Here is a 25,806-nt window from a genome sequence, read left to right as displayed (position 1 = left end):
AGTGATGTGTAGTGTTTATTCATGGATTCACTGTTGGACTAGACATCACTGTAAATCACAGAATCATCGATCAGGAGGAACATTACAGATTTGATTTTGACAGAATCACTGGCTGCACACGAAGCTGCTGGAACGATTACATATGAAAATGATCACTGATAATAATTATTCTGATTTGTGAATCATCAGAACATCTGATTCGTCCACCATCGTGTTCACTATTTCAGAGAACTAACTGACGCTTGAGTTGATGCTGGTGGATTTAACTGGGCTGACTGTCGTTCTTTAGAAACTGGTATCTTGACCTACGTTTTTATTTCTACAACATTTCTCAGAGGCAAAGAAATAATCTAGTTAGTTAAATAAAATCTCAGTTTCAATACATCCGATCACACAATACAGATGTTATCACTGACATATCTTTCTGTTCGTATAGAAAAGAGAAGTGGAGTAAAGAATTTATTACTTTTAAGCAAAGTAACTGGTTTCAAACATCACGTCTGTGAGTGTGTTCACATCTCAATCATTTCTCCTTCTCCGTGGACATCCTCCCATCATGCCATGCTTCTCTGGTGCTCCTCAGGGCCTTGGTTCTTTTGGGGTCCACCACCACGTAGTCCACACGCGTACGCTCGCCCCGTGCACGCTCCTCGCCTGCTCCGGCCTGCTCACTGCCGTCGCCTCCACCTTCTGCCGTGCAGCGTTTCTGGTTATGGTAAAGATGTATTTTAACACTTATGTTGATTTATTGATGCAAGAAGAAGAATATGCTTGGAAGGTGAATATAAGATACTTTAGAACTCCATTGACCGTATACAAGTATACACAAAACACAAATCCAGTTGCTAGAGGGAATGTGGGCAAGATAAGGTGGACCATACACATATATTGTTTACATGTAAAACAAACAAGGGCTATGAAAGTTAACGTGATAATAACGCGTTAGCGCAAACTCGTTTTGACGGCAACCATTTCTTTAACGCATTACTTGTGATTTTTAGGTTGTAGCGGCTTAGTTTTAAAGCTAGAATGAAGATAAATAAAATAAAAAACGCTCCAAACTTAAGCTAAATTTTAGCGAGGACAAACTGTCATGGCCATTTTCAAAGGGGTCCCTTGACCTCTGACCTCCAGATCAGTGAATGTAAATGGGTTCTATGGGTTTCTACGAGTCTCCCCTTTACAGACATGCCCACTTTATGATAATCACATGCAGTTTGGGGCTGAAACCATGCAGTATAAAAGTGTTATTGTCTCCTATTCTAAAATGTTGTTTTAGAATATTGCCACATACTGGGGTCCCTAAACAGTCTTGAGACCATTTTTGTTTTAAACGTGACCTCACTGTATAAAATGACCTGTGGTGACCTCTAGGATCATCACAGCCTCATGAAACTTTACAGCCACAAACTAGAGACCTAGAGCATTCAGAGGATGGATGGATCACACTAGAGACCTAGAGCATTCAGAGGATGGATGGATCAGACTAGAGACCTAGAGCATTCAGAGGATGGATGGATCAGACTAGAGACCTAGAGCATTCAGAAGATGGATGGATCAGACTAGAGACCTAGAGCATTCAGAGGATGGATGGATCAAACTAAAGACCTAGAGCATTCAGAGGACGGATGGATCAGACTAGAGACCTAGAGCATTCAGAGGACGGATGGATCAAACTAGAGACCTAGAGCATTCAGAGGATGGATGGATTAGACTAGAGACCTAGAGCATTCAGAGGATGGATGGATCAAACTAAAGACCTAGAGCATTCAGAGGATGGATGGATCAGACTAGAGACCTAGAGCATTCAGAGGATGGATGGATCAAACTAGAGACCTAGAGCATTCAGAGGATGGATGGATCAGACTAGAGACCTAGAGCATTCAGAGGATGGATGGCTTTCCTAGCTAGATTGACAATAAGAATTGCAAAAAGAACAAAAACAAATGTCAAAAGTTTTTGATCCCAAATCACAGCATGTCTTTTTCTCTGGTGTTCCTCAAGGTCTTGGTGTCTTAATGTGGTATTTTGGAGGGATTATTGATCATTTTTATCAATTCTCAAGTGGAAACAAATGGTTACATTTAGCACCAAATCTGTGTAACAAATGATGTCAACTTATGAGAATTGATAAAGCATGGGGATAGCATCATATACTTCTATCTCTATAATGTTCTACGCTCTTATACAATTTCACAATTTATTTTAATGAATTTATTTATTTATACATTTTTATTTCTGATTTCTGACTAGAACAGCTTGACACACAGTGCTGGGCCGCATCTCAAATTAATCTTCAGGAGAAGTAAAGTTAAGTTTTGCCTGCAGGACTTTTACTTCTAGTATTTCTACACTGTGGTATTACTATTTTTACTCAAGTACAAGATCTGAGTACTTCTTCCACCTCTGAGTAATATAGATGAAACTTTAATAGAAAGTCATAGCAGCAGCAGAAGGCCTACTTCTATAATGAAACATCAAATTAAACTCTTTTTCCCTTTTGTTCCTTTTTTTGTTTGTTTGTTTATGCACTGGGTTATCTGTATGTGAAAGATATAAAATTCTATAAAAAAAATTTGCTTCAAGATATTTAAATAATGGAAAAGAAATACAAAAAAAATATTTTTAAAAAAAGAAGAAAACTGTGAAAAAAAGATATGATGCAGCCAATGACAAAGCTGATCAAATTATAAATATATTATTACACATATTGAAAAAACAACAGAATAAATTAGTGGAATAAAATATTAACTATTTAATACTTAAACACATGAAGAAAGTGTTGATAAGATGTTATGTCCCTCTAGTAGCCTTAACTCCCACCAGACATGAATGATTTATTAGATCTCTATTGACCAATTATTGAAAAATGATAACAAAATATATATATACATGCAAACAGGGCTGCACAATACAATAACAGTAGAAGATATATGCAGTGTTAATGTGATTTGTGTGACGTGACAGAGAGAAAGAGAGAGAGAGAGAGAGAGAGAGAGAGAGAGAGAGAGAGAGACAGAGTGGTGTTACCTGTCTCGTTGGAGTGGATCGCCCGGTGTGGAGGTCCAGGTCCAGGTACTCCACCTGTTTGTCGCCTTTGGCTCGCCGTAGCACCGGGCTGCTGACGCCGCCCTCTGAGGCCCGGTGCAGCATGAGCCTCAGAGACTGTACACGTACACACACACACACACACACACACACACACACACACACACACACACCAGGGTTATTATAGCAAACTACAACTGAACCAAAAATAATTAGCAAAAAATATTTTTTGTCAACTAAATAAAAACTATATCCTTAAAGAAAAACTAAAACTAAACTGAAACGATAATGCCTGATTGAAAACTAATAAAAAACAAATACAATTCTACACGCTTGGCTACCTGTGCGTAAAAGCTATATCGTAGTCTGTTTGTGTGTGTTTTAATTGTCCTGTATCTCCTTCCTGAGGGAAGGGGAGTAAACACTAAACAGGATGTTACCATGTTTACTATCTTAGTTTAGTGTGTTAGCATACTAACATGCTGATGTTTAGAAGATGTTTACCATGTTTACTATCTTACTATAGCGTGGTAGCATGCTGATTTTTTAGAACAAAACAAAAATAAATGTGGAAGAAGAAAGAGAAAGAAGGGAAGGAAAGAATAAATAAACAAATGAAAGAAGTAAATGGAGGGAGAGAAAATAAGTCATGAAGCCAAAAATGAATAAGATCAAAAAGGTAAGGAAGAAATGAAGTAAGGATGGATGAAAGGAAAGATGATAGATAGGAAGAAGGAAGGACAGAGGAAAGAGAGAAATCATGGAAGGAAAAAAAGAAGAGAGGAAAAAAGAAAGGAAGTACAGTGTTAAGGAAGGAGTGTTTTACCGGCTCCCCGGCGCTGAAACTGAGGCTGGGGGCCGTCGTCATGGCGACGTAGCTTTCCTCTGTGTCATCAGAGTCGGAGGAGGGAGACGAGCTGTGAGCAGAGGTCGGCCTGACTGACGGACGACTGGACGGACTGACACACACACGCACACGCACGCACGCACGCACACACACACACACACACACACACACACACACACACACACACACACACACACACACACACACACACACACACACACACACACACACACACACACACACACACACACACACACACACACACACACACACACACTGTCAGACAGCCCTTTCCAACAGGGAACTGTAGCCATTGTATCCATCTATACTCTCTTCAAAGCCACCAGACTCCATTGAAAAAACCTGTGATTTTCCCTCACAGAAACGGGAGTTGCTGGTCTACCGCGTCCTCGGTCGGTTAGTTTGTTTGTGTTATTGTGAGATTTTGGTGAATTCAAACTAACCAAAGTCACACAATAACACAATCAAACTAATCAATCGAGGCAGCAGTAGAATAGCAACTCCTGTGTTCTGTGAGGTAAAATTACAGTTTTTTTCCAATGGAATCTGGTGGCTTTGGCAAGAGCATAGATAACAGCTTTAGCAAATTAAACCAGTGAAAATATTTTAAATATAGCGTACACTTGAACTGATATTGATTCTTTTAGGTGTCTAAAATCCGTTTTGCTGCTGCCCCCGTCCACAGCAGTACAATACACTGACTATGGAGAAATACCTCATACAACCCCACTTCAAAACACCCGAACTATCCCTTTAAGCTATGGGAAGTTGCGATGGGCATTTTAAAAAAAAAACTGTTTTTAAATTTAATATAGGCAAAACGATTAATCAATTAATCAAGAGAATAACTGTCTGATTAATCCATAATCTGCAGCCCTGAATTAATGAAATAGTACGAATGAACTAACGACAAAATATATTACCAAATTCATATTTTCAGTATAATGTAATTGTTTTTATTATTTACTTATTTTACTGTGGTTATGTATTGTATGTGTGATGCACATATTTGTACATATTTCTTATTTTTATCATATATTTATATTCCTCTACATATATTATGTTATGTGTAATAGTATTATGTACATAATTTACATTTTATATACTCCTTTATTTCTATTTTTCTCATATTTCTTTATGCTTTTTTTTATAAGAGCAACTGTAACATCCCAATTCTTTCATCATTAGATATAGTTAATCATTATATAATAACACCAGTATTAGATTATATGTTCATGTCTCAGTTTTTTTGTGTGTGTAGCAGCTACTACTTTCTACTTTAATCTCTATTAGTCAATCAGTAATAACTTGCAGTAATCGTTCATCACTACAGTGGGGCAGCAGAGAGCAACACAGCTGAATGTAACTGCTCTGATATTCACACATCACTCTCTGGTTCTGTAGTAGACATTAAATATTGACATGTTTTGTAGTTTTCTGTCGAGGCTGCGATAAAACATCACAAACATACAAACACTTACTCTCGTGTGAAGGTTCGAGTGACAGGCGAGCGGACCGGGGGCGGGACTTCCTGCCAGTCCTGCTGCACTGGAGTGATGTCCAGAGGAGCTGGTTTCACTGGAAGGGAGAGAGAGAGAGAGGGAGAGGCTTTTCACTCTGTGTTGAAGTAAAATATTGTTTGTCATCTCACCCATAGTAGAGTACAGATTTAGGACTAGAGCCTGCAATCAGAGGGAAATGAATGGGGCTTTTAGTTTGGTAGATCAGGGGGAGTGTAGAGACCGGAGCGTCTGCACTGACGTCTCACATGGGGTAATAGGTGTGACTCAAGTGTTATTAGCTGCTGATGCAACACACCTGGTAGGGTCGCCAGGAGCACAACAGTGGAGAGAGAATACTGCTGTTGTTCAAGAAATAGCTTTTTGAGGCATCAGATTTCCTTTATTTGCAGTTTTTTGTGCTAAACAGGTCCGAGACACAGAGGTTAAAGACCCTATTTACACTCTTCACTTCATTGTTTTGTGTTGTTCATCGATTTACAATAATAAATATATACATACATTTGCATAAAGCAGCATATTTGCCCACTCCCATGTTGATAAGAGTATTAAATACTTGACAATTCTCTCTTTAAGGTACATTTTGAACAACAAAACATATGCGATTAATCGCGATTAAATATTTTAATCGACTGACAGCCCCAATAAATACACATTTAAAAATAAATGTAAAAATAAATAAAAGATAAATGCAAAAATAAATAAATAAAAAATAAATGCAAATGATATGCAAATATAAATGATTAATTTAAACATTAATACAAATAAATGAATAAATAAAAGGGGAAATTCAACAGAGGAGTAAATAAATAAATAAGAGAATTAATACAAAGAAACAAATAAAGAAGAAACAGAAATATAAATTTATGACGCATTTTATGAATTCATTAATTAATGCCTACATTTATTTTTATATTATTCTTGCTACATATAATGATATATTTATTTATTTACTGAGTCATTTATTTATTTATTAATTTATTTTTTATTTTGGCAGGTTCCGTCCTCCATAAACAACCGCCATAATCAATTGATTGATTGACACACATACAGACAAATCAGTGTTGAATTCAGACGTGTTGTTTGACTTTTTATATTAAATAGTAAATATCATTATTATTATTATTTCAATTCTGGTGAAACCCGGGACAATTTGGTAGTGAATGTTGGAAACCGGGACATTTTAGTGTTTAACAGATATTGGTTGGGACTTGGGACACCATGCTTGAAACCGGGACTATCCTAATATCTGGTCATTGTAGATAAAGGCAACCAAAGTTACACTAAAATTAGCCTCTTCTTCTCTGTCTCATTAAAGAAGGAATCCAGCATTGGATAGTTGTTAATAGCTAAACTGCTAAAGTGCAAAGGTTATTCTTCTACCAAACAGCTTCTTCTGGACTGGATGTAGCTGGAAACACCAAGACGGATTACAATCATGTTTGTGATCTGGCCAACAGAGACGCGTGTATATGGCTTATAGTAAAGTCTCTAAACACTAATGTGTTTTTTATGTTTAAAATCTCCAATGAAGCAGTTTGGAGTGTTGCAGAATCAGCTCCCTACCTGTGAACCTTTACTAATATTTAACGAGTTTCTATAAGCTACATATGGAGCTGTGGCTGTCGTGCAGCCTCGTTGAGCAAAGTGGAAGCAGGTAAATAATTCAAACTAAAAGAGGTTGAAGGGGAACAAGAGAGGCGAGAAATGACAAACAGAGAGAGACATATGGAGAGAGCCACTGAGAGAGAAGAAACAGGAGGAGAAATCTTGCAGTTCATACCTCTGGTTTTGTGTGTGGACTCTGCAGCAGTCTGGACGTCCGTTCTCTCTGCAGGCTGACCGACACAAACTCCTGCAGTGATTCACAACATCAGAGAGCAGAAAGCATCAACCAACTAAATCAATGTCTGTTAACGTGCACAATTTACATTTCAGTTTCTATGCAAACCAGAACAACAACAGTCTCTTCGTATAGTGATGATTCCTTGTTTGGTTTAGATCAGGGGTCAGCAACCTTCACTATCAAAAGAGCAATATTAGGCAAAAAAAAGGAAAAAGAAAAAATCTGTCTGGAGCCGCAAAACATTTAAACATTGTGATGAAGGTAACACAGACTACAGTCTACGTATATAAATATACGACGGAGTATAAGGGCCACATTTAGGGAAAAAAAACAGAGATTTCGAGAATAAAGTCATAATACTATGAGAAAAAATTCGTAATGTTATGAGAATAAAGTCACAACTTTGCGTGAAAAATTTCGGAATATTACGAGAATAAAGTCATAACTTTACGAGAAAGAAAATCGTCATATTACGAGAATAAAGTCATAAATTTGCAAGAAAAAGTCGTAATATTCCGAAAATAAAGTCATAACTTTACGAGAAAAAAAAGTCGTAATATTCCAAGAATAAAGTAATAGCTTTACGAGAAAAAAAGACATAATATTACGAGAATAAATAATAATCATAATATTGCAACTTTTTTTCTCGTAAACCTTTGATTTTATTCTCGTAATATTAAGATTTTATTCTCGAAATCTCAGATTTTTTTTTTTTTCCCTCAATGTGGCCCTAATACTCCGTCGTACCGTCGTACCATAGACCTGCAACACTGATAAATAAAAATTCAAATGTAAACAAAAAAAAGTTATTTATTTCCACAATTTTTTTTTTTTTAAATCCACAGGGAGCCCCTGGAGAGGAGCTAAAGAGCCGCATGTGGCTCCGGAGCCGCAGGTTGCTGACCCCTGGTTTAGAGAGATTATAGCCGACCTTACTGTAAGAAATAATAAAATTCAATGCAATTTAATGAAACGTACCATCGATGACTTTCTCACTAAAATTAGCTGGCTGGGTCAACATTAGCTGTGCTGAAGTTTGGAAATAACTGAAACGGTTAGTGCAGATTTTTTGAAGAGGGGTTGTATGTAATGACTGTTTTTGTAAATGAAGTCTGGCGGCTTTGAAGAGAGCGATGTAACGGCTTCAGTTCCCCATCGGAAAGCGCTGTCCGACGGCGAGGTAAAGCGGCTGTGGACGGGAGCAACAGAAAAATGTATTTTAGCCACTTAAAAAAAAACTAAATATCAGTTTAAGTGTACGCTATATTTAGAATATTTTCAACTCTTTACCTCGCTATCAGGCAGCTCTTTCTGACGGGGAACTGAAGCCGTTATATCGCTGTCTTCAAAACCACCAGACTCCATTCACAAAAACAGTAATTTTACCTCGCAGTACACGGGAGTTGCTGGTCTACTGCTGCATCGTTTGTTATTGTGTGACTTTCGGATTCGATCTATAGCTTAGCTTCCGTACCGGTACTCCTGTCTGCTTCTCCAAACTGGGAGCGTGCCGACCGCCATCTAAGCTACTGTATGTAACGTTAATACACTGACTATGAGGATGTTTAGTTACTGTATATGTAGCAGCGTCATCATGCAGAAACCTACGTCAGGTCACGTGGGGAAACGTTTGTAGAAGGGCTTGAAGGGAAAATAGCAAAAAAAAAGGCCCTTCAAAGTAGCCAAAAGATGTTTGAGTGCATCTGTTAGTAATTGTAATTTTCTTTCTTTCCTTTCTACTTATATAGTTTTTGTAATTTGATAATGTAATGCGGTTCTATTACGTCCCAGTCTTGATAATCCCTGATGAGCTCCTACTCACCTCTGCGTTGTGGTTTCAGGTTGCGGTGGATCGGAGGGGGCATGGTCTCCACCCCGCCGCCGGTGTTCACGGTGTTCCTCCGGAGCGGCGGGGTGAGGGGAGTGCCGGAAGCCAGGGGGGAGTTACGAAAACCCATGTGGGCGGGTGGGGGGACTTGCCTCCCCAGGGACGCCAGGTCACCTGTGGCAGGGATGGGGTGAACGGGAAGGGAAGGGGTGAGGGGGGTCATGGGGACGTAGTTGGCATCCTGGAGCTGGACAGAGGGGTCAGAGGGAGGATGTGGAGGCACCCTGGAACCAGAGAAGAAGACATTAGAAATTGGGGTGGTGTTTTTGAAAATAAGTCCCAGGGAAGTCCGGGGATCAATATGGGGTTCCACTTCCACAGGTTGTATAAAGGGTAGAATATTGTGTTCTTCAGAGTGTTTTAGGGTTCTTTGATGAGGTTGTAGCCAACATGTATGTTTGGTCGTCTTAATATGATCCGTTATATCGGCATTTCCACTGTGCATGACCGAAAACTGTACTCTGGCAGTGTGTGCAGAAAACAGCATTTTCACTGCCGGGTACTTAACGAAGGAAGGAGTAAGACTCCTGGAGCTCTTTAGAAAAGACCGACCAGCTAACCGTTAGCTTACTAACAGGTTCTGTCAGAAAGAGCCACAAGCGTCATAGCAACTATGGAGGACGGAACCATGATGACACATGTTGAGCGACAGCCCCCTCATTTGCATAATGAGGCAGAAATGCATAAAGAAAAGAATACAGAAGAAATAAGTTTGGGGAAATACAGTAAGATAAGGGGTGAAATGCAAAGGGAGAATCATGCAGAAATAAATAAATGCATAAATACATAAATAAATAAACCCATTTCAAAACGAATATAAAATAAATGCAAAAAAAACGAATACATATAAAAAAAAATAAAAAATAAACACATAATAAATAAAAGGGAAAATTAAACAGAGGAGTAAATAAAAATAGAGGAATTAACACAAAGACAAATAAATAAAGATGCAAATTAAAACAGAAATTTCAATTTATCTCCTATTTTATCAATGGCTACATTTATTTTTTATATTATTTTTTTCTACATTTAATGACACATTTATTTTTGTATTTATGGAGTTTATAAATGTTTAAAAATATGTCAAAAGAAACACGTTATTAGCATTATAATAAAAATGTCTGTTAACGCTTTTTCTTTAAACTGCAGGTCAAAACGTAACAATTTCAGCTCTTTTAATCCTTTCGAAACAAATCACTAAATGAACACAGTCTCATCACGTCACGTATAATCTGACTAACCTCGGTGCAACAGGAGGCTCAGTGGTGGCGGCGCTCATGGGAACATAGTTTTCGTCCACATCATCATCTTCAGAGCAAACACTACCCAGCGGCACCATGCCTTTATTAAACTGAGAGAGACGTTTTGAAATGATACAGAGATAAAATGATAAAATAAAGACATGGAACATGTACAGGTGTTGTATTTTATTTTTGAGGGTTTTAAAAGTTTGAACTTACAAAGTAGCTGTTGAAGCTCTCGCTGAACTCAAACATGCTCGCTCTGTCGGACAGAGACCGAGGGATGTAAAAAGACTCACAACCTGAAAAACACACATATATAGATACATATATATATATATATATATATATATATATACACAGTATATAGACTATTACATAAAACACCTGAAGCACAATGGTTCAAAACCAATAGCTCAACGATTTTGGAAAACCTTGCTGAGAGTTAGATGAGAAGATTAACACCAATCTATGAACACAGAGTAGTGTCAATCTTCTCATTTCATTCTCGGCAAGAAAACAAATGTGTTTATTTCCCAAAATGTCAAACTATTCCTTTATATGCTACATATACTGAACATACATTGACCACTATTACATTGTAAAAATCACATGTAACTTATTGATAGAATATTTGTGCAGCTTTATACGATGACATATTAGGGCCATTGTAGGTAAAAGATGCTAATTACAGAGCCAAGGGAGGGCGGTAATATTCAGAGAAAAAACTCAGATTTTTTTAGATTAAAGTCGTAAATGTATGAGAAACATTATTTGGATATTCTTTGAGATTAAAGTGGCAAATTTACAAGAAAAAAACTTTGTGAGATTATAAAGTCATAAATTTACGAGAAGAAAGCTTTAATATTCTCTGAGACTAAAGTGGCAAATTTAGGAGAATAAATAAATACAATTGTGAGATTAGAAATTCAAAAATTTTACGAAAAAAACTTGGATATTCCTTGAGATTAAATTGGCAAATTTAATGGAAAAATAACTCACAAATTTGCGATATTAAAAAGTCATACATTTACGAGAAAAAAGCTTGGACATTCTCTAAGATTAAAGTGGCAAATTTACAAGAAAAAAACTCAAAAATTTGCAAGATTATAAAATCATAAATTTACGAGAAGAAAAACTTTAATATTCTCTGAGATTAAAGTGGCAAATTTATGAGAATATCTCTGAATATTAACCCCCTCCCCCGGCTCTAATCCACCGCCGGGCTTTAAGACTTGTGTTGACAGAGTGGAAACAGAGCTTGACCAGATCTGAATGTAGATGGCCAATCAAGTCTGAGCAAGTCTGAATCCAGAGACTGTTGTCCTGAATATGTTCTGAAGCAGCTGTGTTGCTATCATGAAAGAATATTTGAGAAAGCTTTTTTACAGAGATCTGGCTGATCTGTGCTGTTGTGGGGCAACGTTCTCATGAAACTAATTCCCAATTATGGTGCAAACAGGCACAAACTGTTTCAGCTGTGAGGATATAATCCATCAACGCTGCCAGTTCTACACAATAAAGCTGCTTACCTCTGCCGGTTAGTAGTGACGATGAAGCATATTTCCCACAATGTCAAACTATTCCTTTAAAACAAGACGTTTAATGAAAGCCAGACTGCTGTCTTCTTACCCGTCTGTGTGCGTCCTGGTGCTGTGATAGTGTTGCTCCTCGGCACACCTCCTGCCCCTCCCTCCACATATCCATCCCTCCTCTCCGGCTCTGCGCTGGAGCGGGGGAGTGTGGCAGGCCACGTGCCCACAGCCGAGCTCTCTCCCTGGGCCGCGATGGTCTGGGGCTTGGGTGGGCGTGGAGGTGGAGTCGGGGTGGAGGCGTGGAGCTCCGCCTGGGTCAGGGAGTCCACACTGGGGGTAGAGGATGGGCGGCGAGGGGGTCGCGGTTGCGTGGTGGACGCCGGACGAGGGATCTGGTAACCACTGGTGGTGTTGGAGTGCGTATTTGGATGCACGGCGGAGAGTGTATCGTCACTGAGAGGTATCGCCACGGGTCGCAGGTGGAAGTCCAGGGAGTGCTTCCTGGGATGCGGAGAGGGGTGACAACGAGGTCTGCCGGCTTGTCTCTGGAGGTCAGAGGTCGTGCTGGCATCCGGAGACTGGCTGAAAGGGCCTGTCATGGAAGCAACTGTCCAAGGGGCTGTCCTAAAGCCGGAAGAAGAGGAGGAGGAAGAGGAGGATGGAAGTGGGAGGCCGTTGGGAAGCAGGGAAGGAGAGGAGGAAGAGGAAGAGGAGGAGGAGGTGGCGGAGGGAGGAGGGTTGTCGGTGTAGTCAGTTTCAAGAGAAGTGGAGGAACCTAAAGGAGGCCTGGACACACCAAAATAAGAGAGTTTTAAAACGGACAGTTCATCAAAGATGCAGCAAAACACCAAAAACATGATTGAGTAGTTCTCATTGAAACTGTTCATACTAAAGAGTAACTGGTCAGTTTTACTCATTTAGCGGCTAATTAGCACGCTAGCTGGCTAATTCCACCATGCTTTCATGCTACAGTTACAGAACATAAATAAAACACCACATGATCTGCTGGGCTTGGTCTACGTTACTTTAGCATTTAGCCGGGCTTTACTGTTTTTAAATGACTGTTCATGATAGCCGTTACCCTTCCAATTAGCTAATTAGTGCTAATGCTAATCGCTAGCATGCTGACTATTGTTATGATGAGTGCTGTAAATGGTTTGTCATGGTGACAAAATACAGTATAAACTCTTATAAACATTTGTGAATGTGAGTTTATGTGCAAGACTGGGATGTGTGTATGCTTGCGATTAGCATTAGTGCTAGCGATTACCCTCTGAGACCTTTACCGTCTTTCAGAGGCTCTAGCAGGTTCAGTTTTAGGGCTAGAGTGAAGCTACAGATATCACATGAAACTACAAAGCATTGGTACCAACCATGGTATACCACCTTGTCGGAAAAGAGGCTACATAACGCTCCAACGTTGGGCTACATTTTAGCGAGGAAAAACTGGCATGGCCATTTTCAAAGCGGTCCCTTGACCTCTGACCCCAAGACATGTGAATGAAAATGGGTTCTATGGGTACCCACGAGTCTCCCCTTCAAAGACATGTTCACTTTATGCATGTTATGATTGGAGCATATTGTTTTATGCTAAATGCAGTACCTGTGAGGGTTTCTGGACAATATCTGTCATTGTTTTGTGTTGGCAATTGATTTCCAATAATAAATATATACATACATTTGCATAAAGCAGCATATTTGTCCACTCCCATGTTGATAAGAGTATTAAATACTTGACAAATCTCCCTTTAAGGTACATTTTGAACGGATACAAAATGTGTGATTAATTTGTGACTCCCAGATTGGAAAAGTCAAATTTGAGCATTTATATATTTTTTAAACGTAAGCCAACCTTTTACACAAAACTCACCTGTGTAACTGATTCATAATTCTGTTTACTATTATCATTGTGTCATTTTTTGTTTTGCTAAGTTTTAATAGTCGGTCGGCAGAAGCATATTGCACTTGTTTAGTCCTTCTTCTTCTAGGATTGAGGTCTGTAAATCCCTAAAAATCTCCAAATTCAGAGTATAAACAGACTGGAAACAGTTTCACATCCCAAAAAAGGAAGTCTCGTTTCCTGTATTTGTGTGTGTGTGTTTACCCAATGTGACTCTGGCAGTGTGATAGCCACAGGTAATCTTCTTCTGCATTTCCATCGGGCTCCAGGTTTCGCACATTCACTGGGTCATAGGGGGGTGGGAGTAACCCTGCTACCGTGGCAACGGCGGCAGTGCCACTGGTCGGGGTCATCGCTGTGACGGAGGACGAGCCGGAGACGGGAGGTCTCTCCGGGACTGTAGAAAGAAAAGTCACCCAAATGAGGAAGGAAAATGTTGAGAGAGAAACTCCTCCAAGTTCCTGTGTCTCCCTGCAGGGCATTGTGGGTATTGCAGCTCAACCTATTAACACAGATTTTAGTTAGTGGTGGTGTTGGACTGTACTGTATCATATCATATCATATCATATCATATCATATCAAATCAATAGTACAATAAATCTTTGTTAGGCTGCAACAACTGTGTCAAAGCAGAAGTCCATCGATCTCAGCATAAACATTACAGTTAGATTAACCCTTATAAAATTAACTTTAAAAGGTACAGTGTGTAGAATCTGGCGGTATCTAGTGGTGTGGTTGCAGATTGCAACCAACCGAGTACCCCTCCACTCACTCATCCCTCACTCAGAGACCATCCTCAGCATATTAACACTACTTTAGGAGCAGTACCGGTACCATGGTTTAGCACTCTGACGATCACGTTACTGCAGTTTCACAAGCGTGTCAGAGAACTACAGTGGCCTTCAGGTAACTTAAAAGCAGTGTTTGCTTTGTCCGTTCCGGGCTACTGTAGAAACATGGCGGACTCCGTGAAGAGGACCCGCTCCCTATGTAGATATGAAGGACTCATTCTAAGCTAACGAAGACAAAACAATTCTTAGTTTCAGGTGATTTTACACTTATGAAAACATATTATATACAGTATATCATCATATTCCATTTCTGTTAATTGCTACACACTGTTCCTTTAAGAAAAGAGTGTTACGCATGTTGCTAAAAGTTGGTATTGAAGTCAAATGACTGCAAAAGGCAGAGCTGTTATACATAATACCATATCTGATATTTTACATCTGAGTCACCGACGTCCTTGGGACACTTTCGTCAATCTTTTCTTTCTGCATGTTCTCTCTCTTCTCTCCTCCCACTAGTTTTCACACTGACTCAGCCACAACCCACACTTCTATCCACTTCAAATACAGAACAAGAAAGGTGCTCTCCATCCATCATCCATCCATCTACCTAATTCTCTGTCTACCTATCTATCTCTCTATCTATCTATCTACCTACCTCTCTATCTATCCATCCACCTCTCTATCTACCTCTCTACCTACCTACCTACCTACCTACATACATACCTCTCTACCTCTCTACCTACCTACCTACCTACATACCTCTCTACCTACCTACCTACATACCTCTCTACCTACCTACCTCTCTACCTACCTACCTACATACCTCTCTACCTACCTACCTCTCTACCTACCTACCTACATACCTCTCTACCTCTCTACCTACCTACCTCTCTACCTCTCTACCTACTTACCTCTACCTACCTACCTACATACCTCTCTACCTCTCTACCTACCTACCTACCTACCTCTCTACCTACCTACATACCTCTATACCTACCTACCTATCTACTTACCTAGCTACCTACATACCTCTCTACCTACCTACATACCTCTACCTACCTACATACCTCTCTACCTACCTACATACCTCTCTACCTACCAACATACCTCTCTAGCTACCCACTTACCTCTCTACCTACCTCTCTACCTACCTACCTACCTACCTACCTAACTTCCTACCTCTCTACCTACCTACCTACCTCCCTACCTACCTACCCCTCCTATCTTTCTTCCCTCCCTCTGTCTCCGTCGTACCGTCGTCGGTGGGGTTGAAGCCACAGAGCAGACAGATGGAGGACACCCAGCGGTTCATGTCCTCCTCAGACTCGGCCACCAGGTACCAGGTCCTCTCCTCCGTCCTCAGGTCGAAAACGAAGCTGCTCTCCAGCTCCTTCTTGGTAAACGTCAGGCCGGCGTCCACCTGAAGGAGAAAGGGATACAGAGAGGCAGACATGGGGAATGAGTGTACAACATTCAGTAACGTCAAGCAACAAAACCTGTTGCTTCTATTAAGGAAAATTCAATAATATATCATTAGCAAATAAAATGCAGCATTAATAATTAGTTAGTATTCAACACAGAAACTTGTGTCTACATATTACTTCTGTTAGTGCAGTGGAGCATATTTATGGAGGATTAAAATGACTCATCCATAAATTAATACATAAAAGAATAAATACATGAAGAAAATAAATAAATATTCTAACACACAAACCTTTAATCTGTAAAGAGAAGCTAAAAAAAGAACTCAATTAAAACTTTTAAACATGCACAATAAGTTTCAGATTCCTTCTTGTAATCTCTATTCACCTGTTCACACAGGTTCAGGTTGATGGTCCTGATTGGCCGGCGGGACTGCTGGTTCTTGAAGTACTGCAGGACGTCGGGCTCCCCGCTTAGCCGACCGCTCCGCAGCACGAACCAACGCCGCTTCCACGCCTGGACACAGCCAGAGACAGTTATTAACACACAATGGGACACAATCTGGCAGATGGACGCGCCCTTTAAGTGAAAGTATTATCAGCACAATCTCCTTAAAAGTCAAAGTATCGATTGTGCAATCAATGTTTTGACTATTCTATCTGATGTTTCTGCCTGACTCTGGTGTCTCTCTCCCATGTCAGAAGTTTTACACTCCACTGCACATGAATGTTAACTAAACATCACACACACACACGCACACAATGTTTAACACTTCTCTCAGGTTGTTGCCGTCATGCGCTGAGCATTATGGGTAGGGTCCATCTCCCATGAGCGACCCACGGGATGACACCTCATATTTCAGACATGACTCACCGGCCATGTGTGTGTTTGAGTGGTTAGTGTGTAGTTAGTGTGTATCATGACTGTTTAAACGTGTGAAGCAGAGCATGAGGAAGGATTTTTCTGTTTAAAGGAATCAGAGAAAAAACTAAAGAAACGACACAGACTTGGTGACGGAGAGTGTTTTCAATTGTAGGATTAAGCTTTGTGCTTCTGCTTATGTGGCTAAATGCAGCACGTGTGCGTGTGTGTCCAACAGTCCAACAAATCCATCGCTTCCGATCCCTGTTTAATTATGTTTCTCAACATAACCAACGTGACCACCCCCCCCACCCCCTCACCCACACACACAGAACACAGACAGGAAGAGGAAATAGCTGAACAGGAAATGCCATTAAGAGATGGCAGTAGATGTGTGTGTTTGTTCTCCCCTCACTCTGCCATCTTCAAGCTTCTACGCCTTCTAATTAAAGCTGCAGTAGGTAGAAATGGAGCAAATATGAGTAATGTGTCCTTCGGTGCTCCTAACGGCATCTGCAAGATTTCACAGACCGGAGGAAAACAAGCAGTCAGAGCTGATCTGGAGCCTTGCCGTCTCTGACCGGCTGTCAATCACTCACAAACTCCGATCAAACGGTCAAACTATGCAGCGCTGATCAAATATGAATCAATATTCTGTTACGTTAATGTCTATTTCTCTCCTCAGATGTTTTCAGAATCATCTTGTAGTGCACGGTTTAGCTGTAAAATGAGAAAGGTTGTGACCCGGCAGCCATGTTGAGATCCGTTGAGGAAATACCAAGTACCGGCCACCAGCCGGAGCAAACTTTCTCGACCAGGCGGACACACTGAGCTGCAGGCAGCAGAGTGTGTTTACCGCTGTGACCACCGGCAGCCCTCGTCCCACGTCATGTTGCTTTTTCATATACGTCGGCGGACTAATTTGCCTGATCTTCGCAGGTCTTCAGACCGTCAGTGGGTTGAAGGAACCTTTTAGTTCCTTGAAGAGTTGTTCCAGGCTCTAAAAGTCCCGGGTGCTTTTGGTGGAAACCCGGCTTAATTCAACAACCTGCCCTGGACTCAGCGATCCAATGTTATCACAGACACAGATTACAGTAGGTGCACATTTTCCAACATATGAGAGGTAACAATTATATTGCTATAGATTTAAATCCATGATCCCACTCCATAATAACAAAGAGAAACCTGTTAGGAGAAACCATTAGAAGTTCATCCTATGGGCGTTTCACTCAGCAAAGTCATCAACAACACGGCCCACCTACAATAGTAATACGGCCAAATATTGGCTTCCTACATGGGCCCGTTCAGAGGGTTAATATCGTCGATATTTACTCCGTTGTCAGCAACTAATTCACGAGCCGAAAAAGCTTCTTTTTTTTTTACACACAATATGCATTTTGTTGGAAAGAAATCACTTGTATTTGTACATTTCATCTGTCTGCAAAAAGTAACATTATCCTTATTATCCACACTGAATATCAGAATAATGATAACCTCTTCTCCCCAAACACTTTCTCTAATCTCTTCTCCACCTATTCTCTCTCATTTGTTTCCTCCTTTGACCTCTGACCCCTGAGAGGAAGAGGGCACAATGGATCTAAAATAACACTTCCTCCATCCTGCCTCCAAACCAAAATTAACAGCAGAGCTGAATAACGTCGTCCCACTGTTCACTTCCTCATTTTACTGATCTATTCCTCCTCTTCGCATCACATTCAACACTTTCCAGTTCTCAGAACTGCAGACGTGTAACTTTCAACAACACTTTCGATCTTACGGCGGTGAAACACTGTGAAGGAACTGAAATCAAACGTCTCTGCAGTCGAAATGCCTCGTCCCTTCTTATCAACTACACCTCGTTGTTTATTATTGCTTCCTTAAAGGTGCCATATTGTAAAAAGTGAGATTTCCATGTCTTTTATATTATAAAGCAGGTATAAGTGCTATATAAATACTGTTAAACTATCAAAACTATCAATATACAGAGCCCGTATTCAGAAATTGTGCGTTTGAAACAAGCCATTAGGATTTCTGTCCATTTGTGATGAAATATACAATATTTACATGGTTTTAAACATAAACATTCCAAATGTGTCCCAGTTTATTTCCTGTTGCAGTGTATGTTAATAACATCAGCTGACAGGAAGTAAACATGGACTCAAGCTGTTGCCTAGCGACGCAATTCCGTTGGAATGCACTAAAACGGAGCGTTTCAGACGGAGGGTGAATACAGGTACATTCAGACAGACAGTATGAAAAAAATAAAGGCTTTCTTGAACATTACAGCATGTAAACATGTTCTAGTAGAAACACAAAATACAAGTATGAACCTGAAAATGAGCACGATATGGGACCTTTAAAACTCCCAAATATGGAGCAGAAAAGCATCAAAATAGTTTTCAAATCCAATGACACTAAAATGGAACATATTTATTATTTAATTATATTTATTTATTTATTTATTTATTTATTTATTATTTATTCTTTAAGGATGGTTCTGGTTTATCACTACTTGTTTTGGTCATCAGTTATGTCAGTTACTGTATGTTGACTTTGCGAAACACTAAATGGATTGCTGAGATCTGGGAACACACCAACATTACTACTACAGTCATTATAAAGATGATATAAACAAGTTGTGGTTACCAACCTTTTATGCGTGTTACCCCTTAAAATAAAGCTACTGTGTGTCTAATCGCAACCTAAGAAAGAATTATTTCCTTCTTTGATTGTTTAATTTAAAAGTTGTTAGGGACTTTAAGACGCAATATTAATCATCATTTCATAAACAAACAAAAAAAATGTACATCATTTTGTGTAGCAGAAATAGACGATTTATTTTGGTATTTTTTTCCCCAGTAATTTACATTAAAAAAATCAACAACTAGAGGAACGTAAAAAATAATAATAAAAGTCCATCAATTGTCTGCAGCTCCTCAAATTTATCTTGGAACTCTCTTGGGGGTCCACTGAACCACTGAATCCCTTCATTGCAAAGGAAATTATACTATAAATCAAAGTTTAACCAGTAAATAAGCAGGTTTTAGCATCAAAATGTTTCTAAAATCTTTTCCCATGTGAACTGACGTCAGTTTCTGCATGATGACTCTGCTACATGTTAGATATATATACATCCTTATAGTCAGTGTATTAACATACAATAACTTAGATGGCGGTCGGCGTGCTCCCAGTTTGGAGAAGCAGACAAGAGTACCAGCAAGGAAGCTAAGCGATGTACTGCTGTGAACGCCACGTTAGTTTGGATCCGAAAGTCACACAACACCCATCCCGTTCTCATTCCCAGGGCGTCAAAATACCGAGGCTTTGTCATGGCCATCAGCGTTCGGTACCACAATACCCTTTAGCGCCGGTATGATACGCAACAGACGTTCCGTTAACTACAATGTAAACCTATCCACGGCGACGCTCCGAAAAAGTGCGGCGCGTGTGTGGTGATGTAGTTGAAAGAGCAAAAAGACACACACTGGGCTGGCGGGAGGGGAGGTAGATGGGTCCACTAAACACAAGGATTTCATCCAGGAGACCGCTGTTCGTGTCCCGTCACTTCCACGTTACTGTTCGTCCGTGTCCTGCGTTTACAACGTTCATTTTCGCTGTACAAATGTAGTAGTTTTTAGCTGTAGTTCTTTCCTAAACCTAAAACGAGTTTTGTTGCCTAGTCCTAAAGTGACGCCAAGGGGCGGGACAAAGCGGCTGTATATGACGAGTCTTGCAATAACATAAACAAACTAACTGATCGAGGCAGTGGTAGACCAGCAACTCCTGTGTTCTGCAAGGTAAAATTACTGTTTTTGTGAATGGAGTCTGGTGGCTTTGACGGGAGCGTAGATAACGGCTTTATCCTAAGTATTTTAGGAGCAGTGCTGCCGTAAGCACCCGGGGATGCACTTTGGGTTTAGTGTCTCGCTCAAGGACACTTCGTCATGCGTCATTCGTCAGTCTGTAGGAACTGGGGATCGAACCGCCAACCTTGTGGTTAAAGGACGACCCGCTCTACCCACTGAGCTACAGCCACCTTCAACCAGGAACTCATACCCGGGTCGGGGTGGTGAGAGCGCCGAATCCTAGTCTCTAGACCATCAGGGAGCCATTCACGACCTCGTAAGTGGAAAGATTCTGAAAGCTCAGAGTTCACGAGTTGTGACGTGTTTGTTGACGGTTTTTTTTTGTGCATAATAACTGAATGTATTGTAATTTTAGTCGTATATTGTTTTTCTTTGTAATTTTATAATATGTCTGAGGAAAACGCTGATATTCCCAACGGCCTCATCTTCTTCCTTTGTCATTATACCTTTGTATTTCCTGCATTATGTTACCCGCTAGCTTGCTAAATTGATAGCCTCTGTGGCTTCTAGACGCCGACAGTAACATTAATATTTCCGTTGCTTAGTAGCGGTGTTCTCACGACTTAACCACTTAAACGCCAAACATATTGTGTACACGACTTCCCATGTTGCAAACACGAGCTCACCAGTTTCATTTGAAGGCACCATAAATATAGCGTACACTTAAACTGATATTGATTTGTTTTAGGTGGCATTTTTCTGTTGCCCCCGTCCACAGCTGCTTCACCTCGCCGCCAGACAGCTCTTTCCGGCGGGAAGCTGAAGCCGCGATATCGCTCTCTTCAAAGCCACCAGACTCCATTCAGAAAAGCAACAATTTTACGCCGCAGAACACGTGAATATACATACAACCCCGCTTCAAAAAATCTGAACTAAACCTTTAAGTTATTTACAAACTTAGCACAGCTAACGTTGACTCAGCTAGCGCTAGCGTTCACATTATTCAGAACCTTATTGATTAGCTTACTGAACGGCTTAGTGGGCGTTTCCATTTGAAAATAAATGTGTTACCTTTACAGATACGGCTTTCCTTAAACTGTGTTTGACCTTGTGTGTTATTGCACTGAAGGTTGCAGAATGTATCATTCTCCTTAGTTTTGTTCCAGTCCATGTGTTTGTTTCCAAATCTTCTAAATCTTCAGGGAGGCCCCCTCTTCCAACCAGGCCCAGCTGAGAGCGATTAGTTTATTACATAACACACACACACACACACACACACACACACACACACACACACACACACACACACACACACACACACACACACACACACACACACACTCACGCACACACACACACACACTTCCAGAACAGGGAGTGTATGTATGATGAGGTACACTCCACGAACTCTGGCCCAATACTTAACATGAACACATGAACACACACTCGGCCTGCTGCAGCCATTATAGGCTGCTCCGTGTGTGTGTGTGTGTGTGTGTGTGTGTGTGTTGACAGTCGACACACAGCTGGCCTGACGGTGTATGTGTGTGTGTGTACACACACTAGGCTGTGTATACCATCATGGCGGGCACACAGTCTGAACAATGAGCTCTTCATCTCGTCTCTCTCCTCTTCTTCTTCTTCTTTGCAACTTGTGCGGTATGTTTGTTCCCTCTCTAAAACCCTGGGATGACATTTAGTTTACAGCTACGGGGATTGTGGGAAATGGAGTCCTGTTCTTTTAGCCGTCATTTGTTTCAGCATCTGTTCTCATTTTATCAGAGGGAGAACCCACTTCATCCACATAAAAGTTTGCTGTGTCAGATCAGAAACCACAACCGCTCAGACACACAGCAGTAGAAAAGGCAAGTTCTCTCTTCTTCTGTCTAAACAATAACTTTTACACACACACACACACACACACACACACACAAACACACAGAAAAAACAGGAAGAGAAAGTAAATGAATGAAAGAGAAAGGGACAGTCTGGAAACAAAGACAACAGAGCAAAGAAAGAAAACATTAAGGGAAAATATGTAGAGGTGAGATGAGATCAGCTCAACTCACTGGCAAAGCATGCCAGATATGCAGTGTGTGTGTGTGTGTGTGTATATAACGGCCTAAGCTGCTTCTTTACTGGAAAGCGAGCTGTGCTGCAGCGTAGCCTCGTGCTGATTTGAATTGTTCCCAAATTCATTGGATTTTGGTTTCTATCTATCTATCTATCTCTCTCTCTAGCTACCTATTTATCTACCTACCTACCTATCTCTCTATTTACCTAGTATGTATCCATCTTATCCATCTCTCTCTCTCTCTATCTATCTATTTATCTATCTATTTACCTACCTACCAACGTCTTTATCTCCCTACCTACCTACTTACCTACCTACGTCTTTAGCTACCTACCTACCTACCTACCTACCTACGTCTTTATCTCCCTACCTACTTACGTCTTTATCAGCCTACCTACCTACCTACGTCTTTATCTCCATACCTACCTACCTACGTCTTTATCTCCATACCTACCTACCTACGTCTTTATCTCCCTACCTGCCTACCTACGTCTTTATCAGCCTACCAACCTACCTACCTATGTCTTTATCTCCCTACCTACATACCTACCTACCTACGTCTTTATCTCCATACCTACCTACGTCTTTATCTCCCTACCTACCTACGTCTTTATCAGCCTACCAACCTACCTACCTATGTCTTTATCTCCCTACCTACATACCTACCTACCTACGTCTTTATCTCCATACCTACCTACGTCTTTATCAGCCTACCTACCTACCTACCTACCTACGTCTTTATCTCCATACCTACCTACCTACGTCTTTATCTCCATACCTACCTACCTACGTCTTTATCTCCCTACCTACCTACGTCTTTATCAGCCTACCTACCTACCTACCAACCTACCTACGTCTTTATCTCCCTACCTACATACCTACCTACCTACGTCTTTATCAGTCTACCTACCTACCTACGTCTTTATTTCCCTACCTACCTACCTACCTACGTCTTTATCTCCCTACATACCTACCTACCTACCTACCTACCTACCTACGTCTTAATCTCCCTACCTACCTAGAAGAAGAAAAGGTTGAATTAAACAGACAGGAAATGCATATTCTGACAGACCAAAGTAAATCTAAAACATGAGGTCACTTTCTGTCCAGTGTGAGCAGCAGACAGATGATTGTTTTATCACTTTATGATTGTGACTTTGGAAAATGACTTAGTATGTAAATAGTGATAAAACAGAGAGCTCATCTTCAGGCTTAATTTAAAACTACTCAGGAGTGTGTTTGCTCAGCAGGTCAGCATCTAAAAATCAGTCAGTATTAACACCCAACAAGCCAACAGGTAGCCTACTTTTTAGTCTTTTAAAAACGTATTCTGAGATTTTGTTTTTTGCCAAAAGTAAAAGTGAAGTACTCAACATGGCGACGGTGCAAACCAAGATGGCGACGGCCAAAAACCAAGATGGCGACAGACAAAAACCAAGATGGCGATGATGACCAAAAACCAAGAGAGTGACAGCCAAAAACCAAGATGGCAGTGGCCAAAAAATAATATGGCGATGGCCAAAAACCAAGATGACGATGGCCAAAAACCAAGACGGAGACGGCCAAGATGAAGCCACGAACTTGAGGCTTCAAAGCGTCCACAAACTAATGGGTGACGTCTCGGTGACTACGTCCACTTCTTATATGCAGTCTGTGGGCATGTTCATTTAATTGTGAGAAGCCAAAATCGTCATCATGATTAATATTTGATTAATTGTGCAGCCCTAGTAAATAGTGATGAAACAGAGAGCTCATTTTCAGGCTTAACGAAAAACTGTGTGTGTTCAGCATGTCAGCTTCTGAAAATCAGTCAGTATTGACTGAGTGCAGGCACCCAACAAGCCAACAGGTGCTTTTCAGTATTTTAAAAACTTCAAGATTATATTTTTGGCTAAAAGTAAAAGTGAACTACTCACATAACGGCGTAGCTTCTTCTCTGGTGGTGACTTTCTCAGCCAGCCTTCACACACCACCTCCCCTGCTGCTCCGCTCATCCTGGCTCCAACAACTCCAACACAGACCTCCGATCAATCAACCTGAAACAACCAGTCGATCAGGCCTTCCAATCAGGTGTCACAGACTTCCAATGAGTCAATTAGGATCCCCAGCAGTCAATCAGACTAGACCAATCGAGCGTCAAATCAGTCGATTTGGCTTCTAATCAGACCTGAAATCAGTTGATCTGGCTTCAAGTCAGTCCTCCAACCGATCCGATGATCTTTAAATCAGTAAGATCAGACTTCCAATCATTTGGAGAGAGTTTAAATCAGTTCCTGTGATCAATAAACTTGGTTGATAGACTCCAGCAGTTTCCATCCACACATGAGGGAGCTGCTCCTCCGTCTCCACGGCTGAGTCACACCTCCTTCTGAAAGGGTTTCTACTTCCCAGCAAAGTCCCTCTTCCCTCCTCCCTCCTATCCCTCTCTCTCTCTCTCTCTGGTTGTGCGACAACCAAACACAATAATGCCTTGGCTGGACATTCCTTCCCTCCTCTCCTCCCCCTTTCCCCTCCTTCCTTACTCCTCCCCTTCTGCTCTTGCTCAGGATAACAGGAAACTCCCCCTGTGGCTATGTATGTGTATGTGCAGCGTAGAAGTTCTCACAAGTTACAAGTCAAAATCCTGCATTCAAAATTCAACAATAGTTTTGCGAGTACCAAAGTAAAAGTCATTATGCAGAATGGCCATTTCAGAATAATGTACAATACTGTATTTTAATGATTGACGTCTTGGTGTCTTAATGTGGTATTTCCGAGGGATTATTGATCATTTTTTTATCAATTCTCGAACGAAGTTAAATTTAGCACCAAATCTGTGTAACAAATGGTATCAACCTAAGCATTGCAGCAACAATTTATGAGACATAAGTAAGCATGTTAATTTCTGATTAATGACTAGAACAACTTGACACACAGTGCTGAGATGCATCTCAGATTAATCTTCAGGTTCCCAGCTTTCAGATGATGTACACCACTTCTACGTGACATCTACTGTTGACCTGCTAT

The 25,806-nt window shown here is 40.6% G+C and overlaps 1 protein-coding gene across 2 annotated transcripts; it reads right to left on the bottom strand.

The window, feature by feature from the left end:
• LOC119482061 (GRB2-associated-binding protein 1-like) lies at positions 1 to 25,273 on the bottom strand. Of its 2 annotated transcripts, none has more exons than XM_037759450.1 (14): positions 24,968 to 25,273; positions 24,717 to 24,836; positions 16,447 to 16,575; positions 15,862 to 16,057; positions 14,051 to 14,243; positions 12,044 to 12,732; positions 10,631 to 10,713; positions 10,412 to 10,521; positions 9,105 to 9,394; positions 7,220 to 7,291; positions 5,398 to 5,494; positions 3,875 to 4,007; positions 3,031 to 3,165; positions 1 to 706 (listed from the first exon to the last, which is right to left on the bottom strand). In XM_037759450.1, exons 2-14 carry the CDS (start codon positions 24,792 to 24,794, stop codon positions 524 to 526), a joined length of 2,388 nt encoding a protein of 795 aa, XP_037615378.1. In that variant the 5' UTR covers positions 24,795 to 24,836; positions 24,968 to 25,273; the 3' UTR covers positions 1 to 523. The 2 variants fall into 2 exon arrangements, with proteins under 2 accessions (XP_037615378.1, XP_037615379.1); XM_037759451.1 differs by having other exon boundaries at positions 15,892 to 16,057; positions 24,968 to 25,271.
• Positions 25,274 to 25,806: the final 533 nt, after the last annotated feature.

This window comes from Sebastes umbrosus, chromosome 22 (assembly GCF_015220745.1).
Source record: "Sebastes umbrosus isolate fSebUmb1 chromosome 22, fSebUmb1.pri, whole genome shotgun sequence".
NCBI classification, from domain to species: domain Eukaryota; kingdom Metazoa; phylum Chordata; class Actinopteri; order Perciformes; family Sebastidae; genus Sebastes; species Sebastes umbrosus.
This window is presented reverse-complemented; position numbering and strand designations above follow the sequence as displayed.